This window comes from Oncorhynchus clarkii, chromosome 20 (assembly GCF_045791955.1).
Source record: "Oncorhynchus clarkii lewisi isolate Uvic-CL-2024 chromosome 20, UVic_Ocla_1.0, whole genome shotgun sequence".
NCBI classification, from domain to species: Eukaryota; Metazoa; Chordata; class Actinopteri; order Salmoniformes; family Salmonidae; genus Oncorhynchus; species Oncorhynchus clarkii.
In genome coordinates, this window is record NC_092166.1 from 1,620,023 (window position 1) to 1,632,977 (window position 12,955).

The 12,955-nt window shown below is 43.0% G+C and overlaps 1 protein-coding gene across 1 annotated transcript in view; it reads left to right on the forward strand.

Moving 5' to 3' along the window:
- LOC139377204 (macrophage mannose receptor 1-like) overlaps positions 1-12,955 on the forward strand; it is a 102,286-nt gene that overhangs the window by 63,154 nt on the left and 26,177 nt on the right. Inside the window, exons 19-21 of the mRNA XM_071120205.1 lie at positions 4,189-4,289; positions 12,218-12,360; positions 12,586-12,694. Coding sequence (XP_070976306.1) covers positions 4,189-4,289; positions 12,218-12,360; positions 12,586-12,694 — 353 coding nt within the window. The remainder of the gene's footprint in view (positions 1-4,188; positions 4,290-12,217; positions 12,361-12,585; positions 12,695-12,955) is intronic.

A 12,955-nucleotide genomic window follows, 5' to 3' on the forward strand; every position in this document is an offset into this window, starting at 1 on the left:
AAGAGCACCTCATCGCAGCTACCCACTGCTCTGAGGCTAGGAAACCGACAAATCCACTATAATTGAGAATTTCAATAAGCATTTCTCTACGGCTACCCCTACCCCGGTCAACTGCTCGGCACCCTCCACAGCAACCCACCTAAGCCCCACCATTTCTCCTTCACCCATATCCAGATAGCTGATGTTCTGAAAGAGCTGCAAAATCTAGACCCCTACAAATTAGCCGGACTAGACAATCTGGACCCTCTCTTTCTTAAATTATCTGCAGAAATTGTTGCAACCCCTATTACTAGCCTGTTCAACCTCTCTTTCGTATCATCTGAGATTCCCAAAGATTGGAAAGCTGCCACGGTCATCCCCCTCTTCAAAGGGGGAGACACTCTGGACCCAAACTGCTACAGACCTATATCTATCCTACCCTGTCTTTCTAAGGTCTTCGAAAGCCAAGTTAACAAACAGATTACTGACCATTTTGAATCACATTGTACCTTCTCCGCTATGCAATCTAGTTTCCGAGCTGGTCATGGGTTCACCTCAGCCACGCTCAAGGTCCTTAACGATATCATAACCGCCATCGATAAGAAACATTACTGTGCAGGCGTATTCATTGATCTGGCCAAGGCTTTCGACGCTGTCAATCACCGTATTCTTATTGGCAGACTCAACAGCCTTGGTTTCTCTAATGATTGCCTCGCCTGGTTCACCAACTACTCAAATCGGAGGGCCTGTTGTCCGGACCTCTGGCAGTCTCTATGGGGGTGCCACAGGGTTCAATTCTCAGGCCGACTCTCTTCTCTGTATACATCAATGATGTCGCACTTGCTGCTGGTGATTCTCTAATCCACCTCTACGCAGACGACACCATTCTGTATACTTCTGGCCGTTCTTTGGACACTGTGTTAACTAACCTCCAGACGAGCTTCAATGCCATACAACTCTCCTTCCATGGCCTCCAACTGTGTTGAAGGAATTTGATTCCTCTGTTTTAATTCCCAAATAAAATTAAACACTCTGTCAATTCATAAGAATTTGTAAGACCCTTATTTTATAGGAATGGACAGAGCCCCGGTCTTAAAGTCAAGTAACAGCCTTTATTCAAGAGAGTACTGCCACAATACAGGTTACCACAGGTTATAAACTGAAAATGACGTCATTAGTTCTAACACTACCCCGTGCCATCTCCGTTCCAGTACAAAGGCTGTGTATCAAGCCTTCCCACATCCGTCTCCCTACCAATTTAATATAATTTATAATTTTTTCTTGTGTAGATAAGCACTCTAGCCAGTCTGATTCATTTGTACCAAGGAACAGACCGTCATTGTTCTAAACTCTTGACCACATTCACACACACATTTTCAGTACTAGGGTCAAGAAAGAAAACTCATACATATACAGTAACATGTAGTATTCTGATTAGTACATATACAGTAACATAAGCTTCAATGTCATACAACTCTCCTTCCGTGGCCTCCAACTGCTCTTAAACGCAAATAAAAGTAAATGCATGCTCCTCAACCGATCGCTGCCTGCACCTGCCCGCCCATCCAGCATCACTACTCTGGACGGCTCTGACTTAGAATATGTGGATAACTACAAATACCTAGGTGTCTGGCTAGACTGTAAACTCTCCTTCCAGACTCACATTAAGCATCTCCAATCAAAAATTAAATCTAGAATCGGCTTCCTATTTCGCAACAAAGCTTCCTTCACTCATGCTGCAAAACAAACCCTCGTAAAACTGACCATCCTACCGATCCTTGACTTCGGTGATGTCATCTATAAAATAGCCTCCAACACTCTACTCAGCAAACTGGATGTAGTCTCACAGTGCCATCCGTTTTGTCACCAAAGCCCCATATACTACCCACCACTGCGACCTGTACGCTCTCGTTGGCTGGCCCTCGCTTCATACTCGTCGCCAAACCCACTGGCTACAGGTTATCTACAAGTCTCTGCTAGGTAAAGCCCCACCCTATCTCAGCTCAATGGTCACCATAGCACCACCCACTCGTAGCACATGCTTCAGCAGGTATATCTCACTGGTCACCCCCAAAGCCAATTCCTCCTTTGGTCGCCTTTCCTTCCAGTTCTCTGCTGCCACTGACTGGAACGAACTGAAAAAATCCCTGAAGCTGGAGACTCATATCTCCCTCACTAGCTTTAAGAACCAGCTGTCAGAGCAGCTCACAGATCACTGCACCTGTTCATAGCCCATCACTGCTCTAGAGGAGATCTGCATGGAGGAATGGGCCAAAATACCAGCAACAGTGTGTGAAAACCTTGTGAAGACTTACAGAAAACGTTTGACCTCTGTCATTGCCAACAAAGGGTATATAACAAAGTATTGAGATAAACTTTTGTTATTGACCAAATACTTATTTTCCACCATAATTTGCAAATAAATTCATAAAAAATCCTAAATGTGATTTTCTGGATTTTTTTTCTCATTTTGTCTGTCATAGTTGAAGTGTACCTATGATGAAAATTACAGGCCTCTCTCATCTTTTTAAGTGGGAGAACTTGCACAATTGGTGGCTGACTAAATACTTTTTTGCCCCACTGTATCTACCTCATCCCCATACTGTATTTATTTATTTTGCTCCTTTTGCATCACAGTATCTCTACTTGCACATCCATCTTCTGCACATCTACCATTCCAGTGTTTAATTGCCATATTGTAATTACTTCACCACCATGGCCTATTTATTGCCTTAACTCCCTTATTTGACCTCATTTACACTCACTGTATATAGACTTTTTTTTTTCTACTGTATTATTGACTGTATGTTTTGTTCATTCCATGTGTAACTCTGTGTTGTTGTATGTGTCGAACTGCTATGCTTTATCTTGGCCAGGTCGCAGTTGCAAATGAGAACTTGTTCTCAACTAGCTTACCTGGTTAAATGAAGGTAAAATAAAAACAAATAAAAAATACCCATAACATGATGCAGCCACCACTATGCTTGAAAATATGAAGAGTGGTACTCAGTAATGTGTTGTATTGGATTTTCCCCAAACATAACACTTTTTATTCAGGACAAAAAGTTAAATACTTTGCAATTTTTTTTGCCAAATTACTTTAGTGCCTTGTTGCCTTATTTTCTGTTCAGTACAGGCTTCCTTCTTTTCACTCTATCATTCAGGTTAGTATTGTGATTGTTGATCCATCCTAAGTTTTCTCCTATCACAGCCATTACACTGGTTTAATGTCACCATTGACCTCATGGTGAACTCCCTGAGTGGTTTCTTTCCCCTCCAGCATCTTAATTATGGGCGCCTGTATCTTTGTAGTGACTGGGTGTACACCATCCAAAGTGTAATTATGCACCATGCTCAAAGGGATATTCAGTATCTTATGTTTTGTGTTCTTAGTTCTCATGTTCTTGTGTTCTGAGTTCTCATGTTCTTGTGTTCTTAGTTCTCATGTTCTTGTGTTCTGAGTTCTCATGTTCTTGTGTTCTGAGTTCTTGAATCCTTGTGTTCTGAGTTATTGTGTCCTGTGTTTTGAGTTCTTGACTCCTTGTGTTCTGAGTTCTTGAATCCTTGTGTTCTGAGTGATTGTGTCCTGTGTTCTGAGTTCTCATGTTCTTGTGTTCTGAGTTCTTGAATCCTTGTGTTCTTAGTTATTGTGTCCTGTGTTCCGAGTTTTCATGTTCTTGTGTTCTGAGTTCTTGAATCCTTGTGTTCTGAGTTATTGTGTCCTGTGTTCTGAGTTCTTGAATCCTTGTGTTCTGAGTGATTGTGTCCTGTGTTCCGAGTTCTCATGTTCTTGTGTTCTGAGTTCTTGAATCCTTGTGTTCTGAGTTATTGTGTCCTGTGTTCTGAGTTCTTGAATCATTGTGTTCTGAGTTATTGTGTCCTGTGTTCTGAGTTATTGTGTCCTGTGTTCTGAGTTCTAGAATCCTTGTGTTCTGAGTGATTGTGTCCTGTGTTCTGAGTTCTTGAATCCTTGTGTTCTTAGTGATTGTGTCCTGTGTTCTGAGTTCTTGAATCCTTGTGTTCTGAGTTATTGTGTCCTGTGTTCTGAGTTATTGTGTCCTGTGTTCTGATATCTTGAATCCTTGTGTTCTTAGTGATTGTGTCCTGTGTTCTGAGTTCTTGAATCCTTGTGTTCTGAGTTATTGTGTCCTGTGTTCTGAGTTCTTGAATCCTTGTGTTCTAAGTTATTGTGTCCTGTGTTCTGTCCAGGTGGATGGACGGTACACCAGTAGTATTCCAGAGATGGGACAACAACCAGCCGAACTTCAAGAACAACGATGAGAACTGTGTTGTCATGTACAGCTCCATGGGTGAGCTAAAGATGAGGCCCAAAAATGTTCCTCTCTTATAAGAACTTCCATTGAGTTATTTTCATTCTGAATCCTGGGGCTGGTTACCACATAACTCAATGGCATGATTAGGTCTACTATAACTGTGTGTATGTGTCTTCAGGTTTCTGGCATGACTATAACTATGTGTCTGTGTCTCCAGGTTTCTGGCATGACTATAACTATGTGTCTGTGTCTCCAGGTTTCTGGCATGACTATAACTATGTGTCTGTGTCTCCAGGTTTCTGGCATAACTATAACTATGTGTCTGTGTCTCCAGGTTTCTGGCATGACTATAACTATGTGTCTGTGTCTCCAGGTTTCTGGCATGACTATAACTATGTGTCTGTGTCTCCAGGTTTCTGGCATGACTATAACTATGTGTCGCCAGGTTTCTGGCATGACTATAACTGTGTCTCCAGGTTTCTGGCATGACTATAACTATGTGTCTGTGTCTCCAGGTTTCTGGCATGACTATAACTGTGTCTCCAGGTTTCTGGCATGACTATAACTATGTGTCTGTGTCTCCAGGTTTCTGGCATGACTATAACTGTGTCTCCAGGTTTCTGGCATGACTATAACTATGTGTCTGTGTCTCCAGGTTTCTGGCATGACTATAACTGTGTCTCCAGGTTTCTGGCATGACTATAACTATATGTCTTCAGGTTTCTGGCATGACTATAACTATGTGTCTCCAGGTTTCTGGCATGACTATAACTATGTGTCTGTGTCTCCAGGTTTCTGACATGACTATAACTGTGTGTCTCTAGGTTTCTGGCATGACTATAACTGTGTGTCTGTGTCTTCAGGTTTCTGGCATGACTATAACTATGTGTCTTCAGGTTTCTGGCATGACTATAACTATGTGTCTCCAGGTTTCTGGCATGACTATAACTGTGTCTTCAGGTTTCTGGCATGACTATAACTGTGTGTGTTTTGGTTTCTGGCATGACTATAACTGTGTGTCTGTGTCTCCAGGTTTCTGGCATGACTATAACTGTGTGTCTCCAGGTTTCTGGCATGACTATAACTATGTGTCTGTGTCTTCAGGTTTCTGGCATGACTATAACTGTGTGTCTGAGTGTTCAGGTTTCTGGCTTGACTATAACTGTGTCTCCAGGTTTCTGGCATGACTATAACTGTGTCTCCAGGTTTCTGGCATGACTATAACTGTGTGTCTCCAGGTTTCTGGCATGACTATAACTGTGTCTCCAGGTTTCTGGCATGACTATAACTATGTGTCTGTGTCTTCAGGTTTCTGGCATGACTATAACTGTGTGTCTGTGTCTCCAGGTTTCTGGCATGACTATAACTATGTGTCTGTGTCTCCAGGTTTCTGGCATGACTATAACTATGTGTCTGTGTCTCCAGGTTTCTGGCATGACTATAACTGTGTGTCTGTGTCTTCAGGTTTCTGGCATGACTATAACTATGTGTCTTCAGGTTTCTGGCATGACTATAACTATGTGTCTCCAGGTTTCTGGCATGACTATAACTATGTGTCTGTGTCTCCAGGTTTCTGGCATGACTATAACTGTGTGTCTGTGTCTTCAGGTTTCTGTCATGACTATAACTATGTGTCTGTGTCTCCAGGTTTCTGGCATGACTATAGCTGTGTCTTCAGGTTTCTGGCATGACTATAACTGTGTGTGTTTTGGTTTCTGGCATGACTATAGCTGTGTGTCTTCATGTTTCTGGCTTGACTATAACTGTGTGTCTGTGTCTCCAGGTTTCTGGCATGACTATAACTGTGTCTTCAGGTTTCTGGCATGACTATAACTGTGTCTCCAGGTTTCTGGCATGACTATAACTGTGTCTCCAGGTTTCTGGCATGACTATAACTATGTGTATCCAGGTTTCTGTCATGACTATAACTGTGTCTTCAGGTTTCTGGCATGACTATAACTGTGTGTCTGTGTGTTCAGGTTTCTGGCATGACTATAACTATGTGTCTGTGTCTCCAGGTTTCTGGCATGACTATAACTGTGTCTCCAGGTTTCTGGCATGACAATAACTATGTGTCTGTGTCTTCAGGTTTCTGGCATGACTTTAACTATGTGTCTGAGTGTTCAGGTTTCTGGCATGACTATAACTGTGTGTCTGAGTGTTCAGGTTTCTGGCATGACTATAACTGTGTCTCCAGGTTTCTGGCATGACTATAACTGTGTCTCCAGGTTTCTGGCATGACTATAACTGTGTGTCTGTGTCTCCAGGTTTCTGGCATGACTATAACTGTGTGTGTTTTGGTTTCTGGCATGACTATAGCTGTGTGTCTTCAGGTTTCTGGCTTGACTATAACTGTGTGTCTCCAGGTTTCTGGCATGACTATAACTGTGTGTCTTCATGTTTCTGGCTTGACTATAACTGTGTCTCCATGTTTCTGGCATGAATATAACTGTGTGTCTCCAGGTTTCTGGCATGACTATACCTGTGTCTCCAGATTTCTGGCATGACTATAACTATGTGTCTGTGTCTCCAGGTTTCTGGCATGACTATAACTTTGTGTCTGTGTCTCCAGGTTTCTGGCATGACTATAACTGTGTGTCTCCAGGTTTCTGGCATGACTATAACTGTGTCTTCAGGTTTCTGGCATGACTATAACTGTGTCTCCAGGTTTCTGGCATGACTATAACTATGTGTCTGTGTCTCCAGGTTTCTGGCATGACTATAACTGTGTCTCCAGGTTTCTGGCATGACTATAACTGTGTCTCCAGGTTTCTGGCATGACTATAACTATGTGTCTGTGTCTCCAGGTTTCTGGCATGACTATAACTGTGTGTCTTCAGGTTTCTGGCATGACTATAACTGTGTCTTCAGGTTTCTGGCATGACTATAACTGTGTGTCTGTGTCTCCAGGTTTCTGGCATGACTATAACTGTGTGTGTTTTGGTTTCTGGCATGACTATAACTGTGTGTCTGTGTCTCCAGGTTTCTGGCATGACTATAACTATGTGCCTCTGTCTCCAGGTTTCTGGCATGACTATAACTGTGTGTCTCCAGGTTTCTGGCATGACTATAACTATGTGTCTGTGTCTTCAGGTTTCTGGCATGACTATAACTGTGTGTCTGAGTGTTCAGGTTTCTGGCTTGACTATAACTGTGTCTCCAGGTTTCTGGCATGACTATAACTGTGTCTCCAGGTTTCTGGCATGACTTTAACTGTGTGTCTCCAGGTTTCTGGCATGACTATAACTGTGTGTCTGTGTCTCCAGGTTTCTGGCATGACTATAACTGTGTGTCTCCAGGTTTCTGGCATGACTATAACTGTGTCTCCAGGTTTCTGGCATGACTATAACCATGTGTCTGTGTCTTCAGGTTTCTGGCATGACTATAACTGTGTGTCTGAGTGTTCAGGTTTCTGGCTTGACTATAACTGTGTCTCCAGGTTTCTGGCATGACTATAACTGTGTCTCCAGGTTTCTGGCATGACTATAACTGTGTGTCTCCAGGTTTCTGGCATGACTATAACTGTGTCTCCAGGTTTCTGGCATGACTATAACTATGTGTCTGTGTCTCCAGGTTTCTGGCATGAATATAACTTTGTGTCTGTGTCTCCAGGTTTCTGGCATGACTATAACTGTGTGTCTCCAGGTTTCTGGCATGACTATAACTGTGTCTCCAGGTTTCTGGCATGACTATAACTATGTGTCTGTGTCTTCAGGTTTCTGGCATGACTATAACTATGCGTCTCCAGGTTTCTGGCATGACTATAACTGTGTTTCTGTGTCTCCAGGTTTGTGGCATGACTATAACTGTGTGTCTGTGTCTCCAGGTTTCTGTCATGACTATAACTGTGTGTCTCCAGGTTTCTGGCATGACTATAACTGTGTGTCTGTGTCTCCAGGTTTCTGGCATGACTATAACTATGTGTCTGTGTCTCCAGGTTTCTGGCATGACTATAACTATGTGTCTGTGTCTCCAGGTTTCTGGCATGACTATAACTGTGTGTCTGTGTCTTCAGGTTTCTGGCATGACTATAACTATGTGTCTTCAGGTTTCTGGCATGACTATAACTATGTGTCTCCAGGTTTCTGGCATGACTATAACTATGTGTCTGTGTCTCCAGGTTTCTGGCATGACTATAACTGTGTGTCTGTGTCTTCAGGTTTCTGTCATGACTATAACTATGTGTCTGTGTCTCCAGGTTTCTGGCATGACTATAGCTGTGTCTTCAGGTTTCTGGCATGACTATAACTGTGTGTGTTTTGGTTTCTGGCATGACTATAGCTGTGTGTCTTCATGTTTCTGGCTTGACTATAACTGTGTGTCTGTGTCTCCAGGTTTCTGGCATGACTATAACTGTGTCTTCAGGTTTCTGGCATGACTATAACTGTGTCTCCAGGTTTCTGGCATGACTATAACTGTGTCTCCAGGTTTCTGGCATGACTATAACTATGTGTATCCAGGTTTCTGTCATGACTATAACTGTGTCTTCAGGTTTCTGGCATGACTATAACTGTGTGTCTGTGTGTTCAGGTTTCTGGCATGACTATAACTATGTGTCTGTGTCTCCAGGTTTCTGGCATGACTATAACTGTGTCTCCAGGTTTCTGGCATGACAATAACTATGTGTCTGTGTCTTCAGGTTTCTGGCATGACTTTAACTATGTGTCTGAGTGTTCAGGTTTCTGGCATGACTATAACTGTGTGTCTGAGTGTTCAGGTTTCTGGCATGACTATAACTGTGTCTCCAGGTTTCTGGCATGACTATAACTGTGTCTCCAGGTTTCTGGCATGACTATAACTGTGTGTCTGTGTCTCCAGGTTTCTGGCATGACTATAACTGTGTGTGTTTTGGTTTCTGGCATGACTATAGCTGTGTGTCTTCAGGTTTCTGGCTTGACTATAACTGTGTGTCTCCAGGTTTCTGGCATGACTATAACTGTGTGTCTTCATGTTTCTGGCTTGACTATAACTGTGTCTCCATGTTTCTGGCATGAATATAACTGTGTGTCTCCAGGTTTCTGGCATGACTATACCTGTGTCTCCAGATTTCTGGCATGACTATAACTATGTGTCTGTGTCTCCAGGTTTCTGGCATGACTATAACTTTGTGTCTGTGTCTCCAGGTTTCTGGCATGACTATAACTGTGTGTCTCCAGGTTTCTGGCATGACTATAACTGTGTCTTCAGGTTTCTGGCATGACTATAACTGTGTCTCCAGGTTTCTGGCATGACTATAACTATGTGTCTGTGTCTCCAGGTTTCTGGCATGACTATAACTGTGTCTCCAGGTTTCTGGCATGACTATAACTGTGTCTCCAGGTTTCTGGCATGACTATAACTATGTGTCTGTGTCTCCAGGTTTCTGGCATGACTATAACTGTGTGTCTTCAGGTTTCTGGCATGACTATAACTGTGTCTTCAGGTTTCTGGCATGACTATAACTGTGTGTCTGTGTCTCCAGGTTTCTGGCATGACTATAACTGTGTGTGTTTTGGTTTCTGGCATGACTATAACTGTGTGTCTGTGTCTCCAGGTTTCTGGCATGACTATAACTATGTGTCTGTGTCTTCAGGTTTCTGGCATGACTATAACTGTGTGTCTGAGTGTTCAGGTTTCTGGCTTGACTATAACTGTGTCTCCAGGTTTCTGGCATGACTATAACTGTGTCTCCAGGTTTCTGGCATGACTTTAACTGTGTGTCTCCAGGTTTCTGGCATGACTATAACTGTGTGTCTGTGTCTCCAGGTTTCTGGCATGACTATAACTGTGTGTCTCCAGGTTTCTGGCATGACTATAACTGTGTCTCCAGGTTTCTGGCATGACTATAACCATGTGTCTGTGTCTTCAGGTTTCTGGCATGACTATAACTGTGTGTCTGAGTGTTCAGGTTTCTGGCTTGACTATAACTGTGTCTCCAGGTTTCTGGCATGACTATAACTGTGTCTCCAGGTTTCTGGCATGACTATAACTGTGTGTCTCCAGGTTTCTGGCATGACTATAACTGTGTGTCCAGGTTTCTGGCATGACTATAACTATGTGTCTGTGTCTCCAGGTTTCTGGCATGAATATAACTTTGTGTCTGTGTCTCCAGGTTTCTGGCATGACTATAACTGTGTGTCTCCAGGTTTCTGGCATGACTATAACTGTGTCTCCAGGTTTCTGGCATGACTATAACTATGTGTCTGTGTCTTCAGGTTTCTGGCATGACTATAACTATGCGTCTCCAGGTTTCTGGCATGACTATAACTGTGTTTCTGTGTCTCCAGGTTTGTGGCATGACTATAACTGTGTGTCTGTGTCTCCAGGTTTCTGTCATGACTATAACTGTGTGTCTCCAGGTTTCTGGCATGACTATAACTGTGTGTCTGTGTCTCCAGGTTTCTGGCATGACTATAACTATGTGTCTCCAGGTTTCTGGCATGACTATAACTGTGTGTCTGTGTCTCCAGGTTTCTGGCATGACTATTACTATGTGTCTCTAGGTTTCTGGCATGACTATAACTGTGTGTCTGTGTCTCCAGGTTTCTGGCATGACTATAACTATGTGCCTGTGTCTCCAGGTTTCTGGCATGACTATAACTGTGTGTCTGTGTCTCCAGGTTTCTGGCATGACTATAACTATGTGTCTGTGTCTCCAGGTTTCTGGCATGACTATAACTGTGTGTCTGTGTCTCCAGGTTTCTGGCATGACTATAACTGTGTGTCTGTGTCTCCAGGTTTCTGGCATGACTATAACTATGTGTCTGTGTCTCCAGGTTTCTGGCATGACTATAACGGTGTGTCTGTGTCTCCAGGTTTCTGGCATGACTATAACTATGTGTCTGTGTCTCCAGGTTTCTGGCATGACTATAACTGTGTGTCTGTGTCTCCAGGTTTCTGGCATGACTATGACTATAACTGTGTCTCCAGGTTTCTGGCATGACTATAACTATGTGTCTTCAGGTTTCTGGCATGACTATAACTGTGTGTGTCTGTGTCTCCAGGTTTCTGGCATGACTATTACTATGTGTCTCTAGGTTTCTGGCATGACTATAACTGTGTGTCTGTGTCTCCAGGTTTCTGGCATGACTATAACTATGTGCCTGTGTCTCCAGGTTTCTGGCATGACTATAACTGTGTGTCTGTGTCTCCAGGTTTCTGGCATGACTATAACTATGTGTCTGTGTCTCCAGGTTTCTGGCATGACTATAACTGTGTGTCTGTGTCTCCAGGTTTCTGGCATGACTATAACTGTGTGTCTGTGTCTCCAGGTTTCTGGCATGACTATAACTATGTGTCTGTGTCTCCAGGTTTCTGGCATGACTATAACTGTGTGTCTGTGTCTCCAGGTTTCTGGCATGACTATGACTATAACTGTGTCTCCAGGTTTCTGGCATGACTATAACTATGTGTCTTCAGGTTTCTGGCATGACTATAACTATGTGTCTGTGTCTCCAGGTTTCTGGCATGACTATAACTATGTGTCTGTGTCTCCAGGTTTCTGGCATGACTATAACTGTGTGTCTCTAGGTTTCTGGCATGACTATAACTGTGTGTCTGTGTCTTCAGGTTTCTGGCATGACTATAACTATGTGTCTTCAGGTTTCTGGCATGACTATAACTGTGTGTCTGTGTCTCCGGGTTTCTGGCATGACTATAACTATGTGTCTGTGTCTCCAGGTTTCTGGCATGACTATAACTGTGTCTCCAGGTTTCTGGCTTGACTATAACTGTGTCTCCAGGTTTATGGCATGACTATAACTGTGTCTCCAGGTCTCTGGCTTGACTATATTTGTTTCTCCAGGTTTCTGGCATGACTATAACTGTGTCTTCAGGTTTCTGGCATGACTATAACTATGTATCTGTGTCTCCAGGTTTCTGGCATGACTATAACTATGTGTCTGTGTCTACAGATTTCTGGCATGACTACAACTATGTGTCTTCAGGTTTCTGGCATGACTATAACTATGTGTCTGTGTCTCCAGGTTTCTGGCATGACTATAACTGTGGCACTGAAATGAGATCCATCTGTGAGAGGAGTGGTTCCCCCCCAGTGAACAGCACCGTGCCCCCTACTGCCCCCCCCACAGGAGGCTGCCCCCCGGAATGGGTCCGCTACCAGTCTAAGGTCAGTAAGAGGAGAGAATGGATCCTAAGGTCAGAGATCAAAGGTTACACAGGAAGAGTGTTAAAATAATGATTATGTAATAATAATATGTTGAATGTCTTTCACATGAAAACAGGCGATACAGTTTTACAACAGGCTTTGAGAATGGAAGTCTAACTCAAAGTGTTTGCCTATAATCAATCAACTTGAATCAACTTGATTTATTGTTTATTGATTTGATTATAGTGCTACAAATTGATTGGATACCGGGTGCCTTGTTCCTGGCTCGAGGCCAGATCGTACTGCCAATCCATGGGAGCTAACCTGGCGTCCATCGCCAGTAGGCGGGAGCAAGGTGAGATTATTTTAACCTGTAAATGACCCCTCATCTGTGGCGGTCTAAGACCCTCCCTCTGGAGTACATGTAAGACCATAGCTCTTTCTCCTACCTATCACCTCTATTGATCCTAAAACATACAACATACTTTATAAACAAATCAGTGGTGGAAGAAGTACCCAATTTTTATACGTCAGTAAAAGTAAAGATGCGTTAATAGAAAATGACTCCAGTAAAATTCAAAGTCACCCAGTAAAATGATACTTGAGTAAAAGTCTA